At 48.9% G+C, this 23,393-nt stretch overlaps 2 protein-coding genes across 2 annotated transcripts; both read left to right on the top strand.

The window, feature by feature from the left end:
- The first annotated feature begins 14,776 nt into the window (after positions 1-14,776).
- LOC120695941 lies at positions 14,777-15,216 on the top strand. Its single transcript, XM_039979138.1, has 2 exons — positions 14,777-14,988; positions 15,063-15,216. The coding sequence occupies exons 1-2, from the start codon at positions 14,787-14,789 to the stop codon at positions 15,179-15,181; spliced, it is 321 nt and encodes a 106-aa protein (XP_039835072.1). The 5' UTR covers positions 14,777-14,786; the 3' UTR covers positions 15,182-15,216.
- Positions 15,217-19,243: 4,027 nt separating this feature from the next.
- Positions 19,244-20,738, top strand: LOC120695150 (putative UDP-rhamnose:rhamnosyltransferase 1). Its single transcript, XM_039978459.1, has 2 exons — positions 19,244-20,595; positions 20,699-20,738. Exons 1-2 carry the CDS (start codon positions 19,262-19,264, stop codon positions 20,736-20,738), a joined length of 1,374 nt encoding a protein of 457 aa, XP_039834393.1. The 5' UTR covers positions 19,244-19,261.
- The last annotated feature ends 2,655 nt before the right edge of the window (positions 20,739-23,393 follow it).

Below are 23,393 nucleotides of genomic sequence, written 5' to 3'. Positions count from 1 at the left end.
AAGCAAGCATCTCGGAGTTGGAATATTCGTTTTGATGAAGTAGTCAAAGGGTTTGGCTTCATCAAGAATGAAGATGAACCTTGTGTTTACAAAAAGGCTAGTGGGAGCGCACTTGTGTTTCTGGTCCTATATGTGGATGACATATTACTGATCGGAAATGATATTCCAATGCTTGAAGCCGTTAAAACCTCATTGAAAAAGAGTTTTTCGATGAAGGATTTAGGAGAGGCGGCTTATATTCTGGGTATTAGGATCTATAGAGATAGATCAAAAAGGCTAATTGGATTAAGCCAAGACACGTACATTGACAAGATATTGAATCGGTTCAATATGCAAGATTCCAAGAAAGGTTTCTTGCCAATGTCACATGGCATTACTCTAAGCAAGAGTCAGTGTGCTACGACACCTGATGAGCAAAAGAGGATGAGTACGATTCCTTATGCTTCAGCCATAGGGTCGATCATGTATGCTATGCTTTGCACGCGCCCAGATGTTTCCTTTGCTCTAAGTGTTACGAGCAGGTATCAGTCAGATTTCGGTGAAGCTCACTGGACAATTGTAAAGAGTATCCTTAAGTACTTGAGAAGAACTAAGGATATGTTCCTAATATTTGGAGGCGAAGATGAGCTCCTTGTAAAGGGTTACACCGATGCTAGTTTTCAAACAGACAAAGATGACTCCAAATCGCAATCCGGTTTTGTTTTCTGCCTCAATGGTGGGGCAGTGAGCTGGAAGAGTTCCAAGCAAGATACGGTGGCTGATTCGACGACATAAGCAGAGTATATTGCAGCTTCCGAAGCTGCAAAAGAAGCTGTTTGGATCAGAAAGTTTGTTTCTGACTTGGGTGTTGTTCCTAGTGCGTCCAGTCCAATGGACCTCTATTGTGATAATAGTGGTGCCGTTGCACTAGCAAAGGAGCCTAGAACAACTAAGAAGTCCAGACATATACTGCGGAAGTATCACCTCATCTGTAACTTTGTTGAGAGAGGTGATGTGAAGGTTTGCAAGGTGCACACGGATTCAAACGTTGCTGATCCGTTGACGAAGCCTCTCCCACAACCAAAGCATGAGGCGCACATGAGATCTATGGGTATTAGATACTTACATCAGTGATTCTAGTGTGCGTGGGAGATTTTGTGTCATGAGTATGTTTATGTAATGATAAATAATTGTTATTTGTTCCATGGATGATTATTTTTACATTGATTATCAAGTATGTGACTTGTTCGTGAAACTCTTTGTTGACAATGATATGATTCTAAATTATCCCTAGTTTATGTCGTTGTGTGGGACAACAACGACGTTGAGACTAGCACATGCATTAATTGATGATCATGTTTCACGGATCATGGATATGGAGATATCAGATTAATGATGTGGACACATGTTGGTGAACATGGTGTTGGATTGACCCACTCCAAGATAATGTTGGGATTGTTATTTTGTATGTGCCATCAGTTGTTTTTGAGTGTTATACCTACTGGATCCTTAGACCTGAGATTGCCATTGTTTCTCACTGTATGTAGTGGTGCATTTTGTAGAAGCCCATTAGTACGCCCTATATATACGAGGGAAGGGCTAGGGGGCGAAACCCTGAGCTGCGCCACTTCCCTAGCCGCCGCCCCTCCCTCTCTCTCTCGGCCGCCGCCCTTGCCGTGCGTGCGGTGCTGGCACACCGACGCCCGGCGTTTCATCCCCGTATGTGTGGACTCCGTGGAGGCGCTGCTGCGACTGCTGCGCTGATCGGCTGCTGGGATCAAGTACGAGGAGCTCGGTTCGTGGGACGTGATCGACTACTTCCTCTACATCGACGCGCGACTTCTTCCGCTGTGCTGCGCGTCTAGTGGTAACGATCTATGATCTTCTACTTGCAAGCGTCTTGGGTATATGCGGTAGTGGTGCTAGCGTAGCCTACCCGTTTCCCTACATGTGCACGCTGGGAGTTGCTAACGACGCGCGAGCATATATGCACTAGCTGGCGGCGAATACATTTCTTTATTACTTTGTTTCCCTTTTTTTTATGAGATTATACATGTCCATTTCGGGCCGGCCCGCCGGGCAGCTCGTGGCCCGGCACAGCAAGGCACGGCCCGAGCACGGCCCGGCACGGCAGGCGGCGTGCCCGTGCCGGCCCGGCACGAGGTCCGTGCCGTGCTTGGGCCGGCAGGTCGGCCCACGGTGACGGCCCGAGCACGGCCCGGTAAATGTGGCCGGCCCGGCATCGGCTCGGTATATATACCCACCCCTCCCCTCCCCCGTAACTCTAGCCATTCGGCCATCCCCTCCTCCGCAGCAGAGCCACCCACAGTCTCCCTCGCTCGCCTCGACTCACCCACCGTAACCCTAGCCATTCGCCGGAGAGTGGAGACGGACGCCGCCGAGCCGCCATCGACGCCTTCTGATCCTCTACCCTCTCTCTCCCTCCTCGCTCTATCCTCTTCCCTCTCCTCCTCTCTCGCTGCCTCCGTAACCCTAACCCTAACCTCGATCTGGTCAAGTTCTGTGCCAAGCTCCGCTCGTCGTTTTCCCTCGCCGCCGGTGGTCTCGAACCCTAACCCTAAATCAGTAACCCTAACCTCTATGTTCTTCTTCTTTCTCTTGTGTTGCAGGTCGTTGGCTATGGGTCTTCTTCCATAGATCCGGTGCCGCGTGGCCGTGAGGGAGCCGGATACGCCGGCTGAGGAGACGGCCATGTCCATGGAAGATGATGCCATGGACGATGACTACTATGCTGCCGCCGAGGCCGAGGCCGACGAGGTGGAGCGGGAGCTTGAGGCGCAGAACGAGGCCGAGGATGCCCGGCGCTTCATCCTGGGTAGCAGTGCAGATGCTGCCATCTAAGTGGATGGCGCTGGTGCGGGGACGGGGACGGGCACGCGCACCGGATCCACGAGCCCGACTGGCACGGCCGCGGCGAGTGCATTTGGTACCCGCACCAGGAGGAGGGGACCATCCTCCAAAGTCTGGCTAGACTTTGAGGAGGTGACTGAGATCCAGGGAGGTAAGGAAGTTCGTGTATCTGCCATATGCCACCACTGCAAGAATACCTTGTCTGCTAAATCCTCTTCTGGTACTGGGCACTTGCGCCGTCACCTAGATCTTTGCCCTGCTAAGAAGGAAAAGGATAGACACGGTAGAACTCAGTCTATGCTTAAGTTTAATGCTGATGGTTCTTTTGTGCACTGGGAGTACTCTCCTTCTGTTGCTAGAACAGAGCTTTGCCGTTTGATTGCTAGGCTAGACCTGCCGCTTTGCTTTGGTGAATCTGATGCTTTTCAGGACTACATTACCAATGCTCATAACTCTAGGTTTGTGAAGTCCTCTAGGCAAACTACTGCTAGAGACTTGATTGGCCTTTATAATAACCGTGTTGAACAGCTTACTGATGTCCTGAAAAACTCTGTTTCATCTGTTGCTCTTACATCTGACATTTGGTCTGGTAAAGCTAAAGAGGACTACATCTCTGTTGTTGCTCACTTTGTTAACCCTGATTGGTGTTTAGAAAAGAGGTTACTTGATCTAAAACCTATAGAAGTGGCTCATACAGGTGTTAACATTGCTGAGCGTGTTGAAATGGTTGCAAGTGACTATGGTATTACTGATAAAATCTTTGCTATTGTGCTTGACAATGCTTCATCTAACAAAATTGCTATAGATGTTCTAAAACCTATATTCTCTGGTTACATTGGTAGTTTGATGCCTAAACCTGCTAGGATTGAAGATGATCTAGCAGCTGTATTCTTGCATCAGCGCTGTGCTTGCCATATCATCAATTTGATTGTTAAGAGTTGCCTGAAACATTTGAAACCATATCTTGAAGATTTTAGGACTGCTATTACATTCTTGAATTCTTCCAATCAACGTATTGCTTCTTATAAACAGTATTGCTTGAGTGTTGGTGTCCGCCCTCGTAAGTTTGGAGTTGACATGGATGTGAGATGGAACTCTACTTATCTGATGCTTAAGCATTTAGTTCCTTATCAAAGTATTGCAGAAGTTAAGTGTTCTTAATGGTCAAGATTATGCTAGATACCCATCATCTATTCGTTGCAAGTTAACTAAGATGTTTCAAGTTTATGAGTTCAAGTTTGGTGATGCTTGCTTGAGGACTTCAACACTGCCAGCTGTTTCTGGTATGGGAACTTAGGCCTGGGATGATATATATATGGTGATGAGGAAGCTTTTGCAGGTAATCCTGGTAATGGTGCAGGTACATCAGCTAGTTCAGGTCTATCTGAGCTCTCTTCTTACCTTGATAGTGACATTGAGGTTAAGTTTGGACCTGATTTCAACATTCTAAACTGGTGGCAGCGCCATAATCAGACTTATCCTATCTTATCTATACTTGCTAAGGATGTTTTGACTGTCCCAGTGTCTACTATTTCTTCAGAATCCACTTTCAGCTTAGCTAGCAGGGTCCTCGAGGAGCGGTGGCGGCGGCTAACACCAGACATGGTGGAGGTCCTCTCATGCATCAAGGACTGGGAGTTGGCGGACTTGCACAAGCAGCACACTGTAGAGAAGGAAACAAAGGACCTTGAAGCAGCCTTTGAAGCTATGTACCTGGACAATGAGGAAGAAACATCACCTGGTACCAAGCGAAAGGAGCAAGAAGGAGGCAATGGACCTGATGCTGCTGCTAGGAAGAAAGACAAGGGCCCAGCAATTGAACCATCTAGTTCAAGAGGCAAAAGAGCTTGAACTTCAATCTCTCTTTACATTCTGGCTATCTAATATCTATTCATGTATCTGTAACTGTAATGAACTATGACATGGACTATGAACAATGAACTATGAACTAAGGAGCTGGCTGTACTCTTTTCCTTCCTAGGGTTTTCTCACGAGGTGTGAGTTTTTACCTAGGAAGGTTTTTAATGAGGCAGCATTGCACTAAGGCTCCATTTACATTTTGAGATGCACTGTTCTATGTTCTGTGATGGTTTGAATGCCTGGATGATCTAGTTTAGTAGATTGAATGATTATGCCTGGTATTTTGGAGTTTGGTCATGAATTGTTGAATGCTTTAGTTTGAACATATGAAATCTGTTTATATTGCATTATTTGGAGTTGATTGAGCTCTTGTGTGTCCTGGGCACGGGCACGGCACGGCACTGCCGGGCTGACCGTGCCCCAGGCACGGCACGGCCCGTCTAAGCTTAACCGTGCCGTGCCTGGGTAGGAAAGCCGGCACGGCGTGCTGGCCCGGCACGGCACGAGGTCTCGCCGTGCCGTGCCTGGGCACGGTGGAACCATGCCGTGCCCAGGCGTGCCCGTGTCGGGCCGGCACGACACGCCCAAATGGAATGTATAGATGAGATACTTTGTTTCTCTTTTCCTGATTACATGTTTCTCATCTAGCTTTTATTCCTTTTCCATTTCAAGTTATCTAGCTTCTGAACACAATAAAAAATATTTCGCATGTCTTTTTCCCCTTCCGGAATAGCGTGTGAGTGGGTTGAAAACCGGGGAGGGAGGGCGGTGGGGGATGGGATGGGCTCAACTATTCAAGCCTTGTTTAGTTCCCCACCCAAAAATTTTCACCTGTCATATCAAATATTTGTGTTGAGAATTCTTCTGTTGCGGCTTGGCTTCAGCTCCAACCGCCAGGCGCACTCCGCGCGCACGACGCGGTCGCCATCCATGACGCGCACGCTCTGCGCGCCCGCACTCTGTGCACGCCCGCGCCTCGCATGCGCCACGGCTCCCTGAGGAATAGCTTAGTCAGTTGCATCTACAAGTGTATATAATCTGTACATCAATGATCAATACAAGCTACTGGTTCCTCTCATTCTATTCTACATGGTATCAGTGATCGACGGATCCGATTTCTTCAATCCCTTTCTCCCCAGCTTCCGCTTTCATGGCGCACTCGCCGGCCCACTCTGCTTCCTCTGTTTCTTCCGATGATTCCCTTGACGCTGCCCCTTCCCAACCAGCCACGGCCGCCGTCATCCAAACGGTGAACATCCGCAACCATGTTCCCATCGTCCTCGACTACGTCACCGCCAAATACAATTAATGGCGGTGCTGCTTCGATTCCGTCCTCGGCAAATTCGGCCTTGAGGACCATGTTCGTTCTCCGACGCCGCTCGCTCAGCGCACCGCCGAGTGGCGCCAGGTTGACAGTTTCCTTGTCAACTGGATCTACACCACCATTGCCACCAATGTCTTCGACCTCGTCCACAAGCCCCGCATCACCGCGTTCTCCCTCTGGACCGATGTCGAGGGCCACTTCCGCGACAACGAGCTCGAGTGCGCCGTCCTCCTCGAGGCAGAGTTTTGCAGTGTCCAGCAGGGCGATCTCTCCATCCACGACTACTGCACCAATCCCAAGCGCCTCGCCGATCAGCTCAGCAACGTCGGCCACCATCGGAGAACCAAGCACATCGAGCTCGACATTCACTTCGTCCGAAAGAAGGTTGCCCTTGGCGAGCTTCGAGTGCTCCATGTTCCAAGTGACAAGCAGTTCGCTGACATATTCACGAAGGGACTACCATCTGCTTTGCATGACGATTTTCGGTCCAGCCTCTGCGTCGGAAATGTCCACCACTGAGACTGAGGGGGGGGGGGTGTTGAGAATCCTTCCGTTGCGGCTTGGCTTAAGCTCCAACCGCCAGGTGCTCTCCGCGCGCACGATGCGGTCACCATCCACGACGCGCACGCTCCGCGCGCCCGCACTCTGTGCACGCCCGCGCCTCGCATGCGCCACGGCTCCCTGAGGAATAGCTTAGTCAGTTGCATCTACAAGTGTATATAATCTGTACATTGATGATCAATACAAGCTGCTGGTTCCTCTCATTCTATTCTACAGTTTGGACACTAATTAAAAATATTAAATGTGGATTAATAACAAAATCCATTCCATAACCCACGGGTAAAATCGCGAGACGAATCTAGTGAGTCTAGTTATGTCATGATTAGACAATACTGTGCTACAGTAAGTGATCTTTAATGACATGGTTATGAGCTATATGTATAAAAAGTTTATGTTCATAGTTCAAAATTTTCAAAATGCATGGTTAAAAATTGATTTTTTATATTCTTTACCTAACATTTTATGATAGGATATTAAAACCTTTTGAGTGTGACATACAAAATTTTGTAGACTCCCTAACTTTACATGTACATATTCAACTTTATAGTATTTTTAAAAAATTATAAACCGTATGTATTAAACTTTATATATATAGTTTGAAAAATTCCAACTCCGTGATTTAAATGATTTTTGTCCTTGAGTTTTAAATTCTATACACGTGTTTTTATATAAGAATGTGAAAAACTTTTGACTATTATATGAAACACTTTGTAGAATTCATAACATCAAATATATTGAGAAACTTCATATTCAGAACTGCAAAATTTTAATATATGAATCACATGTGCAAAAGCTTAATATTTGTAGTTTACAAAAAAAATTAACTGCATGTTTACAAAATCTATATACACACTTCACTTTCCAATTCTACACACAACCTATTATAATAGAATACAAGAAACTTTTTACTACTATATTCTAAACTTTACGGGAAATTTATCCTTGCGACATTGCAAATTCAAATTTTGTGTAGAATACTTCATCAAAGTCAATTTTATCTTTCACCACAAAAGGAAAGCATGATTTTGGTCTATAATTTGAAATCCAATAAAACTAATCATTTGCAGCTGAGAGGTTAGGTAAAACTACCATTTTACTCTTTGTTGGATTTGAACCCACATGTCATCATGTTCTTCACCTCTATTCCTCCTACCCTCCCATCTTTTCTCCACAATAGGCTTCTAGGTGTGGATGGTCAACTCTGGCAGCCGCAGTTGTAGGCAGCTCATATAGGTTCTAGCGACGCATCTACTGCGTCAATGATGATGACGGAGCTCGTGCTGGCGGTGGCAACACAGCTCGTGGCGGAGCATGGGCAAACAACAATGGCGTGGAGCTCGAGAGGTGCAGCTCGCAATGGACGGTGGCGGGGAGCTAGTTCAGGCGACGCGGCTCGCGGCGGTAGTCATTGGCGGGGAGCACCAGCGTCGGGGGCTTTCTATCCATTTTATAGAAGATAGATAAGCCATCTATCTTGAAAGTCCACCTTGCCCAAATTAGCTGATGAAGAAGATTAATTGAATGTATTGTTCAACATTTTCTTAAATATTTTTCTCAAACCTGTTCATCATTTCCCTCAAACATATTCAACATTTGATGTCAAAAATGTTGAAATTGCAAAGACAAAATGTTAAAATCATACACATCAAATGTTAGAATGTTAAAATTGAAATGTTGAAGCTTCTTCAACCTAGGCACCTTATTCTCCGGCAAGCTGGGCTTCGGGGCGCGGCGTGGACAAGGAGCGGCGGAGCACCATGGGCAGTGGCACTGGCGCGGCCAGGGGAGCGCACACAGCATGAAGGTGGCGGCGCGCGGCGGATCGGTGCGGCAGCGGACAAGAGCAGCAGCCGGTGGTGCGGCCAGGGGCTCGCGCGCACGGCGGTGGCGGCCGGCCAGGGAGCGGCAGCGGCCGGCCCAGGGGAAGTGCGGTGGCGTGCAGCGGCTGCGGTCAGCGGCAGTGGCAGCGGGCGGCCCAGGAGCGGCCCATAGAGGTGACGGCGGGAGCATAGGGAGGGAGAGAGGAATAAGAGAGTAGGGTTTTTGGTGGGATCAACGGGTGTATTTATTTACACGAATCTCAAACACTAAAAACACTAAAAGGTGGAGAGCCTTAAGGCCTAACGGAAGATGGATACAAATTCCGCCTGTGAGCCACGTGGGCCAGCCCAGGCGGTGGCCACCAGGCCAGCAACGCGATTTTTTTATTTTTATTTTTTTCAATTTTGTTTTTTACAAAAATATATTTTTGTTTTAGAAATTTACAGGAATATACCCCGGCCGCCCCGCTGCTGGGCGGCCGGCACCTGGCCGCCCCGCTGCCGAGCGGCAGGGGCTTTTTTGCAAAAAGTTTCGCAGAAAATTTGCGCCCGGGTCCCTGGAGGACCGGTCGCCCGGCAGCGGGGTGGCCAGGTGCCGGCCGCCCGGCAGTGGGGCGGCCGCCTCCCCCTCCAATATATAAGGGTTTGGCTGCCACCCCACCCCTGATTTGCCTCACTAAAAATCCAGAAAAAAAAGAAAAGGGAGGAGGGAGGGAGAGGAGGGGTGAGGGAGAGAGGAGAAGCGGCGAAGGCCTGCCGGATTTTCAAGCCGGCGACTGCAGGTAACCAAAATTTTCTACACTTTACAAATAGATTATGTTGTAATTATTTTTGTTGACACAGTAGATTAGCAATCATTTTAATTATTGTCAGGAGTGATTAGTGGTACATTAAGGATTTTAATTAAGGATTTAGTGGTACTATAGTGGTTAAGGTAAAAATATAGTTTTCAAGTTTAGGTGTAGTTACTTGTAGTGATTAGCGTTGATACAGTACATTAGCAATCTGATTAATTAATGTTAGTAGTGATTAGTATTAGATTAAGGATTTAGGTACGGTTATGTATGGATATGTATTTGAAGCAGATGGTAGCATGTAACAATATAATTTTATTATGTATGTATGTGTAGTTGAACCAGATGGTAGCATGTAACAATATAATTTTATTATGTATGGACATATAGTGTTGTACGATGGTACTATTTAATTTAGATGTGTGTGATTCTATTGTATTGTTTTGATCTTACGTGGTAGGTATGGCCGGGGTTACTCCTGCGTTGCTGGACCCAACAATAGACTCGGGTCACCGGTCCTTCCTTGCTGTGGTTCAACACCAACAACTCAACGTGCCGCGTCCACGTCCACCTGCAGAGTTGGTTCCTGTGGACCCATGATGGGTGCCCAGGTGATATGTCCTCTATTTTCTGTTTTTATCCATTATACATTTCGTTATATAATGTACTAACGTTTGTGCACTGTATGATACAGGCTGAGCGAGGCAGGTCTTCTCACTGTGGCTCGTCTTGCTGAGAGTGCCTTGGTGAAGCTAGACAGGTCTCTACTTTCAGCTCTCGTTGACAGATGGAGACCTGAGACACACACGTTCCACCTCCCTTGTGGGGAGATGGCACCGACTCTGCAGGACGTTGCGATGCTGCTTGGCCTTCCTATCACCGGAGACGCTGTCGGGCCCCGCGTGGTACCTTCTACGTGGCTGGAGGATCTTGAGCAACGTTTTGCAGGTATTGCCACCACGATTGATCCTAAAGATTTCAATGAGCACCAACAGTCGAAAGGCCCTTCAAAGTCATGGCTCCTATATTTTCAGGTACAACTTCCTTCAAAACGATGTGTTGATGCATTTTATGGCTTTGAAATACCTCATGTGCTTCTTATTCTCAATGTTCGTACTTCATTGCAGCCGGATCTGTTGGCAGTCGATGCTGATGAGTACAGCGTGACAAGATCACTCGAGGCATACCTGCTGTGGTTGTTTGGGTACATCATGTTCAAAAACTCACACGGCCACTGTGTGGATAGGGTGCTTGTGCCCTACGCACAGGAGATCGCCGATGCAGATGAGGATGCCATACCCTTATATAGTTGGGGATCAGCGGTTCTTGCATGCACATATCGTGGACTCTGCAAGGCATCACGGCAGAATGATAGGAATGCTGTCCTAACGGGGTGCCCAATTCTGCTACAGCTTTGGTCTTACGAGAGGATTGCTATCGGTCGTCCCATGATTGACCAGTCACCATACAAGCCGGATATGTATGGTGACACAGAGGACGACAGGCCCACCATGGGGACTCTCTGGTACTCTCGACAGGTATGGACCCGATAAAAATTTGTATTCTATGCATACTATGGTCATACATTGTTCCTTCAATACCTTTCTTATGGACACATAATTTTTATTTTTGCAGAAAACATGGGCACATGTACAGACCCGGCGGTCTTATCCTGAGTTTGTTGCAGAATTTGATCTATTGACCCCAGAAGATATTGTGTGGGAGCCATACGGTCCTTCGGCTATAGCCACACGTGCACTGCTTGGGATATCTTCGGTGTGCACACAGGACCAGGGCCTATGGATGACTACTGCAGCTTTGGTGTACGACGTTGCAGTTGAGGCCCACTGCCCGGACAGAGTCATGAGGCAGTTTAGTCAACGCCAGTCTTTCCCTGTGTCTTCAGCGTTGGATCGTGTTTAGCGCCACGATCATAGATAAAAAACGTATAAGTTCCCATGTACTAATAACGTGTAACTAATTTCTATTTAACGTGTAGTTTATCAAGGGCTAGACATCCTTTCTCGACAATGTGGGTCACTAGATTACAACCGTGGGTGGTTGCGTGGGATGATGTAGACGAGCAGTTGGCTGAGGATACCGATCCACACACTGAGGCTTCGTTTCGGGCGTACCTGACCTGGTATGAACCAAAGACTCGTTGCCATTTGACGTATGCTGACATGCATCCACAACTGCATGTTGCGACTTCGCAGGATGGCTATGCACGACACTGGGATGAGGCACTAGCTGGGGCGGTGAGTAAATATTGACGGCATTTTCGATCTTTTAAGATTTGTGTACTAAGTTTTCTTGATTGCAGTTCGAAATGTGTAGGTTACTTGAATTAGATTGCTCACTGAATGTAATGAGGATTCATGGCGGGTCTACGATGAGCATGCCAGCGCAACTCGAGGCCTGGACCACTCAACGTGATAGAGCCCGAGACATCATTCAGGCCTTTGGTACACGGACGGAGTACGAGGATTCCTACAGATCGTCGCAAGTGTCGACGTCGGTTCCTTGTGGTCCCGCATGGTAGCAGCCTCCCTCATACCACTGACAGTACGAAGGTATGGTGTGATATTTACCGATTCGTATGTTTGTAGGCAGTATTTAAATACGACTCCACACAGGATACGGGTACCCCGGTTCTCAGCCCTATGGAGGGCTAGGTGCCTCGCAAGGGGCTCCATTTCAAGGAACCCAGTTTACCTCTATGACCCCAGCTGCAGGGACTTTAGATAAATATGTGGTGCATAATTTTATTTGCTTATGTTTTATGGTCGAAGGCTCATACGTTATTATTTACACTCAGGATCACAACAGTTCACCAGAGTGGGGCCTTCTTCATATCACCCTATGCCGCCACCAGGAGAATATGAAGGAGCTTCTTCCTATCCACCACCACCACCACCACCTCCAACACAGGGTACGTACAATAATTTGTACGGAATTGCATTCACCTATTGAACATTGCTTAAAAAAAGTTTTGGTGATCTGTAGGGTGGTCTCAAGACAACGACGAGGCCAACTTCGACGACTTTGCACGGTTGTTTGCTACGCCTGCCCAGGACGATGATCCCAGCTTGCATACACCTGTGGCTCTGTTACGCCGTCCTGCCAGAGACGTGAGGCCACCGGACCGTCATAGCTACCCTACAGATCACGTACACGCACAACATAAGAGAGGTCAGCATGACAGGGGTGGTTAGTTGTTGCCACTTGTTTCTCTATTGTCATTATGGACCTGTCGTCTTGGTTTTCATATTCCGTACTCAAACTTTGTCTATGCTACCTTGTAATGCAAGCACACTTTTGCAGTGCTAATGAACTGTTAGACCATGATATGGTGTATAAATAGTATTACGACGAACCGAGTATTTTTTCCTGGAATTTTTAAACCAAATGAGGGGGCAGCCCTTTTAGAAGGGAATGGGAGGTGGCCGCCCCGCAGCCGGGCGGCCAGATCCAGCCGCCCCGCTGCCGGACGGCCTGGGGGGCCGGCCGCCCCACTGCCGAGCGACCGGTCCTCCAGGGACCGGGTGCTAATTTTCTGCGAAATTTTTTGCAGAAAAGCCCGTGTCGCCCGGCAGCGGGGCGGCCAAGTGCCGGCCGCCCGGCAGCGGGGCGGCCGGGGTATATTCCTGTAAATTTCGAAAACAAAAATATATTTTTGTAAAAAATGAAATTGAAAAATATAAAAATAAAAAAAGCGCGGCCAGCAACAGCAACGGCAAACAGGCCGACATCAGCAGCTCACGGTCAGGGTTACCCGAACCGGTGGGAACCGGTCCGGTTTGACCGGTTACCGGTCAAACCGGACCGGCCCGGTTCCGGTTCTGACTGGTATGAAACCAGTCAAAATTCAAAATTCAAATTTGAAATCAAAAAAATGAAAAATTCCCAAAAAATTCCTAAAAATACTTCAAGGTGTGACGAATCTAATGGTGTCAAACTTTCTCAAAAATTCGCTCAATAAGTATAGTTTGGGACATTTTTAGTTAAATCAAAAAAGAAAAAAAACGGACGGCCCATTAAGGCCCATCGCAAATGGGGACCTTAATAGCGACCACAACTGAGCTGGGGGGGGGGGGTCACAGCCACCCCAGAGTCCTCCCCACCCACCCCGAGCCCTGTCTGCCGCACCCCCTTGGCGACCGGCGTCGGAAGCCGGAAAGCCGCCTCCACCGCGCGGCCGGCCGGCCGGTAGGACCGGTAAGCCGGTCCGGTTGCGGATCCGGAGCGCCGCCCCGAGAAACCGGCACGGAGGAGCGGTAAGCCGGCCTGACAGAGCGGCTAGCCGGGCAGAGGGTCCGGTAAGCCGGTCCGACGAAGGCAAAGGTATCAATTTTTTTTCCCTAGGATTTAGGTGAATTTAGATGATTTGTTTAAGGATTTAGGTGTATGACTTAGGTATATTTAGAATGTAGGTAAGATTTAGGTAGATTTAGGATTTAGAATGTTTTTGGATTTAGGATTTTTTGCACCATGTAGTAGATTTTTTGTAGATTTGATTTAGGTGTATTAGATGATTTTTGACACTATGACTTAGGAGTTAGAATATTAGATGATATGCTTTTGTTGTCCATGTATGCAGAGCGACAATGGCAGGCAGAGATGTTGTATGGGAACACGGTGAAAATCTGTATCCCGGATGGCGATGCAATTATTGTCGTACGCAGAAAGGAGGAGGTGGTGCGACTAGATTGAAACAACATTTGGCTGGGCGCGGGGCGGAGGTGGTCCATTGCAGGAATGTGCCACCTGATGTGCGGGAATTCTTTCAGCGTGAGTTGGATAGGGCAAAGAAGGCAACTGCTGACCGGGCCCGAGAGAGGTTGAGACGGGAGAAGGCTGCAGCGGAGGGAAACTATCCCGGTGATGAAGAAGATGAGGAGGCCCAGGTGCAGCGTGCCATGGATCTATCGAGAGCGGAAGCAGAGTTTCGACGGGGGGGGGGGGGGGGGGGGGGTGGAACAGAGAGGAGGTGCATATGAGCGTGGAGGGGGTAGTGGTTCGACGAGGGGGAATGTTATGCAGAGGATGTTTCGAAGGTCCACTTCGCAGAGGGAGAGTCCTGTGGTGGAGGACTATAACTTGGCAGCTGGTGGGAGAAGAGGAATGACGCAACCAAGGATTGATACAGGCTCCTGGATGCAGAAGGGTAAGAACGCAAAGGAAGCTATTGGTAAAGCTTGGTCAAAGTTTTTCCATATTGCAGGAGTTCCTGGAAGACAGGCTGACAGTCCATACTTTATCAGCGCGGTCAGGGAGACACAGAAGTGGGGTAAGTTTTCTTTCATTGCAATGATACCTATGAGTTTACATTCTTGTATCTCATGATTTTCATATGGTTGCAGGTGAAGGTATCGCATCACCCACTGGACGGGATATTGATGGCAAGTACCTTGATCAGAACGAGCAAGACTTGAAGACGAGGTACGTAAAGTTTCAGAAAGACTGGCCCTTATTTGGCGTCACGTTGATGTGTGATTCATGGACTGGTCCGACGAGGAGGAGTGTCATCAACTTTTTGATATATTGCAATGGGATGCAATGAAATATATCATCGACATGGTTCAACCAATATACAAGTTCCTCCGCTTCGCTGATCAGGACAAGAAGCCGAACATGTGCGAAGTCGTGATGGCCTACCAGACTATGAAACAGGAGTTGCGTTTTTTCTTTGGAACAAATGTTTCCACACTGAAAGAGTATATTGAGGTGGTGGACGAGAGGTTGGGTGACGTGTTCATAGGCACGTATGTGGGTCCAGGTAAGCACACACGAGTCATCTATTTTTAAAGTCTATTGACCTAATGCTTATTTGAAGTGATTTATATTTTGCAGCTGCTGTCCTAAATCCGAGGTATGCATATACGATGGATCCAACTCAACAAATGTTTCGTGGACTCAAGGATACATTTCAGCGCATGACGGATCTCCAGAGCGCCGTCCAGGCATTGTAGGAGTTTGACGTGTTTCGGCAGAAGGTTGGTGAGTATAGCAGTGACATGGCAATGCGGATGGCGATGGACCCAAAGACGTCCCCATGTAAGAGTTACTCCGTATGAAATTGTTATTTTCTCTATTCGAATATATTGCTTACATACTCGGTTGCACATGCAGCGTCCTGGTGGATGATGTTCGGATCAAGTACTCCAAAGCTGTAGTACCTTGCCATGAGGCTTGTTTCACAATGTTGTTCGTCCAGTGGATGCGAGCGGAACTGGAGTACTTTTGCCTTGCTGCATACAAAGGTTCGCAATCAGTTGTCGCACAAGAAACTTAATAAGCTTGTCTATGTCAACTACAACCTTCGTCTCCGACTTGAGGAGGTCTCCGGCCCACAGATGCATGAAGAAGGTGATTTCATTAACCAGCTGGCCCATCTTTCTTTCTATGATGAGAATAATCCGGTGCGGGAATGGATGGAATATGGTAGATCTAACCGGGCTCCAGTTCTGGACGAGGATGATGATGACGGCGACATTCCTCTCCCGTCCCATATTGTCAGAGATCAAATAAACATGTCAGATCTACGTGAGGCTACGGGGAATGATTCCATCAGCGATTGGGCACGTACAAATATAGGTGACACTCACCTAGGGAAGAGAAAGTTGCAGAAGGGGCCTAAGCAGGGTGACCCGAAGCATCGAAAAGGCAAAGGAACAGCAAAACCAGTGAGCAGCGACACCGAGACTGATGATGGCGAAGGTAAGCGTAGTCCTCCGTATCAGGAGTCCGAGGATAGCAGCTCCGCCGATGATGGTGATGATGGTGACGGTGCTGAGCCTGATGCTGGTGGTGGTGGTACTGGTGCTGATGCTGCTGCTGGTGGTAGTGGTCGTGCTCCTGGTGTTCGTTTCACAGGTATATATTGCACATACAAATAGACACATATTTCTGACTATTGACTACTAATTATGAAATATGGTTGATTGCAGGGGAAACTCAGTTCACACATGCTACTCAGGACACCGACCATGGAGCACCGCAATCGCAGAGGAGAACAGGTGGACCGACGGACAATGACAGTCCACAGAACTCTTCTTCCTCCTACAGCGATTCGAGGCACTCTTTTCACTATCCCATTCCTGACATCAGCATGCAGCCACCGACGAGATGGGTGTACGAATGGGAAGACCCCCATTTTTACACTATGTTAGTTCAGGAATGGCAGACAACATCGGCGTGGACGGGCCAAACTTGGCAACAATACAAGGCTGAGCTGCTTAGAGTGCGAGGTATCGCTTTGATGTCCACCGCTGAATACCAAACCGCGTCCCAAATGGGGGTCTTCCCATTCCTACGTTGAACTTTCATTTCATGTGTATAGGTGTATGACTCCGTATTTGTATGTACGCTTATTACTATTGTATTTGTATGCATGATTATAATTTATTGCTTTGGTAGGGTCATTTACATTAAAATGTGCATAGCTCATGTCGAAATTTTCTTTTATTTCACACCGGGGATCCATTTTTCAAGCGTCGGAAAACTACTCTAACCTACCGGTATACCGGCCAAACCGGCCGGTATACTGGTCTAACCGGTCGGTTTACCGTTAAAAACCGGAGCGCCGAAAACACCGGTATACCGGCCAAACCGGCCGGTATACCGGACTATCCTACCGGCATACCGGTACGTACCGGTATAACTGCTGAATTTGAATTCAAATTTCCTTTTGTCCGGTTCCGACCGGTATCCGGCCTAACCGGACCGGTAAACCGGTACCGGAGCCCGGCGGTTAGGCCGGTCCGGTCGGGAATGGAAACCCTGCTCACGGTCCGAGCACAGAGATTCAGAGGAGCAGGACAAGGCCGACAACCGCAGTAGGGCATGCAAGCCCAGGAGGAAGTCTGCAGCCCAGTGAGCGATCTTTGGCTTGTACTTTATTCTTCTCTTGCGGTTAGGGCAGTCCCAACGCAGACTCTACGGTAGAGTCTAAATCTATTAATTGCACTACCTCGTAGGCATTTTGATGACATGGCAGCAGATTTATTGAGGAGGGAGGGAGAGAAGGGAGGAAACGGCGTCTAAATAGGACGCCGAGTCTGCGCTCGCCCCGATGCCGCAAGACTCTGGAAGACTCGCGATGGGGAGGACCGCATCGAGTCCATGGATCTCGTACTCCGCCGCCGCTCCCCTTCCGCTTCCGCGCCAGCTCCCGCCTCCGCCCTGCGCGTTCCCTCTCCCGCGCTCCTCCTGCTCCCGCGCGCTCCCTCTCCCGCGCTCCATCTGCTCCCGCGCTCATCCTGCTCCCGCACGCGCTCATCTCCAGCGCGCGCCAGGGACCGTCGCCGCAAAAAATTTGAGGTCTGCCCCCCTCCAGGGCAGGTAAATAAATCTCCCTTCCTCTGTTGCCCATCTCCCGTTCTCCCTTCGCTCCCATCTTCTCCTCCCATCCACTCTGACCATAAAGCTCCCCAGGTGCAGTACTTTGTGAATGGAAGGCAATATAGCAAACCTTATTATCTTGCAGATGGAATATACCCAGAGTGGGCTGTTTTTGTCAAGTCCATACATGCACCACAATCAGCTGAGCACAAGCTGTTTTCAGAACATCAAGAGGGGGCAAAAAAAGATGTTGAATGTGCATTTGGGATTTTACAAGCTCGTTTTCGCATTTTACGTAATCCGGCACGTCTATATGACCAAGGGGATCTTCAGAATATCATGTTAGCTTGTATAATTATTCACAACATGATAATCGAGGACGAGAAGGATATAGAGAACGATTCATTTGACTTGAACGAAGAAGCAACCACGTCTACTGTTCAGGCCGCTACAATTACTCATGGACATGATCCGGTGATGGAGGATGTTCTACAGAGGGATACCGAGATTCGTGATCGTGAAGCTCATAGGCAACTACAATATGATTTGATTGATCAAATTTGGCAAAAGTTTGGGAATCGAACTAATTAGGTAGCATTGTGATTTTTTATATACATATAAACTGCCTTCATGTTCAAGATACATTAAGATTTTGTTTTTGAAACTGAAGCATTGAGATTTTGTTAATTTAACCTCCTGTATAGTTTTGCCAACTTAACTAACCCATTCTCATTTCTTCACAGATTTGCTTGGAGGACTATGGACATGAAGTTCTGAGGAGGATGACGGAAGGCTTATCATTATCTAAATACTATTATCATCTATTTAGTTTGCAATTCATATCTATGTCACTATTGTTATATATTGTGATGGATGACTCGTGGCTGTTCTAAACTACCATCGAAGTTCTGTTTAGTATGTTTGGGTTCTGTGACCGGTACTATGCACTGTTGTGTTTTCGTTTTTTAAATCTTAAGTGCTTGTTTGGTGTATAGTAGATCACATGGTATTATGCCACAGCTGATCAGTTTGGTTGTGCTGCACAATAAATGGTTTTATGTATAAAAACTACTATTACATATTTTGCATTGGGAAGTATAGTTTCTTGTGATGGAGTCTTTGAGACTTAGACTCTATGAGTGGAGTCTGCATTTGGACTGCCCTTTTTCATTTCCTGCTTATAGAGCTAATCAGTACTTGGGATCACTATTGCCAGTTAGCTTCTGCACAATTAGTCAAATACTTATTCTTGCACACTTGTGATCACTATTCCAGAACTGCTAGTTCTGCATCTTGGTCCAACAACCTAGACCTGTATTGGCACCAACTTTCTATTGCAAAAGCTATTTTAGACTTTTTTTAGCTGTTTCCGGTGGAATGTAAAATAGTTTGACTTAGGACTATTTTTAAACACCTGTTATTATTATTTTTATTATTTGTCTGTTCCACGCGCTACTTAACAAGAATTAGCATGATCGACGCGGGCACTGACATATCATGCATGCATTTGATAGTTCTCAACCATTTCGAGTTAAAAAATAAGCTTCTTCTCAAAGTCAAAAGAGAAGCAGTGTGCAGCCAACCTCTCTTAATTTTCTAATACGTATTGTTGTATACAAGCAAGCCAATGGCTACCACTGAAAAGCTATAGAGCAAGCAAACTCCGGCTTCTCCAAGACTCGATCGCTTCATCCAGATCCTCACCGTTCATGGCCGAATCCAATTCCAGGCAAGAACCGCCTCTTCACGTCGTGGTGTTCCCATGGCTCGCCTTCGGCCACATCGTGCCGTTCCTCGAGCTCGCCGAGCAGCTGGCGCGGCGCGGGCACTTCGTCACCTTCGTCTCCGCCCCGAGGAACATCGCCAGGCTCCGGCCGCCGGTTCCCGGCCGGGAGCTCTCCCCGCGCATCCGCCTCGTCGCCCTGCCCCTGCCGGCCGTGGACGGGCTCCCGGACGGCGCCGAGTCCACGGCCGACGTCCCGCCGGACAAGGTGGAGCTCCTCAAGCTGGCCTTCGACGGCCTCGCCGGCCCCGCCGCCTCCTTCCTCGCGGAGGCCTGCGCCGCCGGCGGGGAGGGCCACGGCCGGCGGCCTGACTGGATCATCCTCGACTTCGCGCACAGCTGGCTCCCGCCCGTCGCTGAGCAGCACGAGGTGCCGTGCGCGCTGTTCCTCATCTTCCCGGTGCCGTACGTCGCGTTCCTGGGCCCCAGGGCGGCGAACGACGCGCACCCGAGGACGGCGGCGGAGGACTTCACCGTCCCGCCGCCGTGGATCCCGTCCCCGCCCCCGTATTCCTCCTCCCTCGCCTTCCACCTCCACGAGGCCAGGCCGATGGCCCGCCGGTTCCGGCACCGGCAGCCCAACGCTTCCGGCATCTCCGACATCGACCGCTTCTGGGAGACCGAGCGGCGCTGCCGGCTGCTCGTCTGCCGCAGCAGTCGCGAGGTCGACGGCCCGGCCATCTGCGACCTCCTCCCCGACCTCTACGGCAAGCCCGTCCTGCCCTCGGGCCTCCTCGCGCCGTACGCCGCCGCCGCCGCGGCCCACCATGGCGCCGGCGCCGGCGCCGATGGAGACGACGATGAGGCCGTCATGCGGTGGCTCGACGCCCAGCCCGCGAGGTCCGTGCTCTACGTCGCGTTCGGGAGCGAGGCGCCGCTGACCCCCGAGCTCGTCCGCGAGGTCGCGCTCGGGCTGGAGCTCGCCGGCGTGCGGTTCCTCTGGGCGCTCCGGGGAGCCGCCGGCGGCGGCGGCGCCGGGCTGCTCCCGGCCGGGTTCGAGCGCCGCGTCGCCGGGCGCGGGGTGGTGCGCGTGGGGTGGGCGCCGCAGGTGCTGGTGCTGGCGCACGCCGCAGCGGGCGCCTTCATGACGCACGCCGGGTGGAGCTCGCTCGTGGAGGGCCTCCTCCTGGGCCACCCGTTGGTGATGCTGCCGCTGGTCGGCGACCAGGGCCTCACGGCGCGGCTGATGGCGGCGAGAGGGGTCGGCCTGGAGGTGCCGAGGGGCGCCGGCGACGGGTCGGTCGCCAGGGATAGGCCTGGGCATTTTTTCACCGAAAAAACCGAACCGACCCGAACCGACCCGAACCGAACCGAATTGTCGGTTTTTCGGTTTTTTCGGGTCGGTTTCGGTTTGGATTTTTAGGAAGTTCGGTCATCGGGTTCGGGTTCGGTTTTTATCTTGAACCGAACCGAACAGCCGAAACAACCGAATTAAACCTGTGTAGCCGTCCCAAAGGGCAAAGGCCAAGAAAGCCAGTGTAGCCCACGGCCCATTAAACCTGTCCAATATATACCAGCCTCCAAACCTAAACCCTAACCTTATCCTTTCATTCCTCCTCCTCCCCACCCCACGCACACCAGGCGGCGGCGGGCGGCCTCAGCGGCGCAAGGCCAGGCAGGGCGGGTGCGCGCTCCTTTCATTCCTCCTCCTCCCCACCCCACGGCCCACGCACACCAGGCGGCGGCGGGCGGCCTCAGCGGCGCAAGGCCAGGCAGGGCGGGTGCGCGCGCAGCCGCGCAGGGCCGGGCGGTGCGAGGCAGTGCGGCCCCCCTCCCCCCCCCCCGGCGCAGCCTCGCAGGTGCGGGGAGCCATCGCCGAGCAGCGCAGCGCAGGCAGCAGGAGCGGGCGGCAGGTGTTGGCTCGCGGGAGCAAGCAGTGGTGCTTCGACAACAACGGCCGCAATAACTGAGGAGTCCTCCAATGTATGTCATCTTCTACTTCTTTGATCCGGATGCTTGCTATTCCTTGACTTCCATCTCACGAGTATTGTCATGCCCCTCTTTCATTTGTAGATGGGGGACACTGAAGAAACCGTGGCAAATCAAGCAACTGAAGTGATAGAGGTAGACAAGGTAGATGAGCAGCAGGCCGTGGCCGTGGACGCAGAGAAAGAAGTCAAGAAAAGAAAAGCCATGACTCCAAGATCTGATGTGTGGAACCACTTCACCAAGGTCAAGCTTGAGAGTGGAGAGGAGAAAGCCAAGTGCAAATACTGTGGAGGCTTATACATGTGCGACACGAAAACAAATGGTACGTCATCTTTGAATGGCCACTTGAAAATCTGCAGGAAGAATCCTAACAAGAAAGTAGTTGATAAACAAGGCACTTTGCAACTACAACCTAGTCAAGGCAATAGTAGTGTTGGTACTGTGTCCACATGGAAATTTGATCTTGATGAACTTAAACTTAGTTTTGCGGAGATGTTAATTGAAGATGAGCAGCCTTTTGTTGCATCTGAACGCCCTGGTCTTAGAAAATTTTTAGCCAAAGCATGCCCAAGGTTTGTTATGCCTTCTAGAAGAACAGCCACTAGAAAATGTGTGGCAGTGTATGATGTCCACAAAGAAAAACTCCAGAAATTTTTAAAGGAGCATTGTGAAAGAGTTAGCATCACAACTGATACATGGACAGCTAACACCAAGCAGAACTACATGTGTGTGACAGCACATTTTATTGATAAAAATTGGAACCTGCACAAGAAAATAATTGGTTTTTTCCCCTCAAAGGGTCATGGAGGGGATGACATTGGAAAGTCCTTGGAGAATTGTTTGGCAGCCTGGGGAATTGATAAAGTCTTTACTATAACAGTAGATAATGCTAGTGCAAATAACAATGCAATAAATTATATGAGGAGGGTCTTGAATGAATCGAAGGGTAGCATTGCTGAAGGAGAATATCTACATATGAGATGTGTTGCACATATTATCAACTTGATTGTGACTGAAGGCCTAAAGGAAATTGATGTTTCAGTTAGTCGTGTTCGTGCTGCTGTTAAGTTTATCAAGACTGGAACATCTAGGTTGGTAAACTTTAAGAAATGTGCTGAATTAGCAAAGGTTCAGACCAAAGCCTTTCTAAATCTAGATGTTTGCACTAGATGGAACTCAACTTACCTTATGTTAAATGCTGCACAAAAGTATGAAAAGGCATTTCAGAGGTACAACGATGAGGACCCATACTATGTGCTAGAATTAGAAGGTGAAGGTGGTCCTGGAGTTCCTGTAAAATCAGATTGGGATAAAGTTAGGAAGATGTCTGATTTTCTTGAGCACTTCTATGAACTTACTCTTCGTGTTTCAGTAACAAAGCGTCCGATTTCTCACACATTCTTCCATGAAATTGCTGATGTTTTGGTTTTGCTACGAAACTGGTGTCATAGTGAGGATAGATTGTGTCAGGAAATGGGTAAGAGAATGCTGGTGAAGTATTATAAGTATTTTGGAGAGAAATATGGAGAGAAACGGTCAGATAGAGAGAAGCGAGGTGAGAAAGATAAGGGGGATCAGTTGCTTAACTTGGTTATTTTTTTCTGTGTGGCTGTTGATCCAAGGTATAAACTTTCTAATTATATAAAGATGGCTACGATGGTGATGTTTGGTGATGAAATAGGAGATAAGTTGTGGGAAACAGTGAACTCTTCTTTCCGTTCTTTGTTTGAAGAGTACAGAAATATGTATGCTCCAAGTGAAAAGGTGCAGCCACCTACTGATTCTCAAGAACCAGCGTCAAAGAGCAAGAGCTTGATGAGGTCTATCATTGATCGACAAATGAGCAACAATGGTGGTGGAAATGTCACAGTAAAGTCTGAACTTGAAAAGTTTTTCTCGGAAGATAATGAGGAGGATAAGAAAGGATTTGATATTCTTAAGTGGTGGAAGGACAATGAAAATAGATTTCCAGTTTTGTCTCGCATGGCCCGTGATCTGCTAGCTGTACCTATATCCACAGTAGCATCCGAGTCAGCATTTAGTTCCGGTGGACGGATTCTTGATGACTTTAGAAGCTCGCTTACACCTACAATGGTTGAGCGCCTCATTTGTGCAAATGATTGGATTCG

The sequence above is a fragment of the Panicum virgatum genome, chromosome 2K (genome assembly GCF_016808335.1).
Source record: "Panicum virgatum strain AP13 chromosome 2K, P.virgatum_v5, whole genome shotgun sequence".
NCBI lineage: Eukaryota > Viridiplantae > Streptophyta > Magnoliopsida > Poales > Poaceae > Panicum > Panicum virgatum.
The sequence above is the reverse complement of the archived record's forward strand: the minus strand, read 5'-3'. Positions and strand labels throughout refer to the sequence as shown.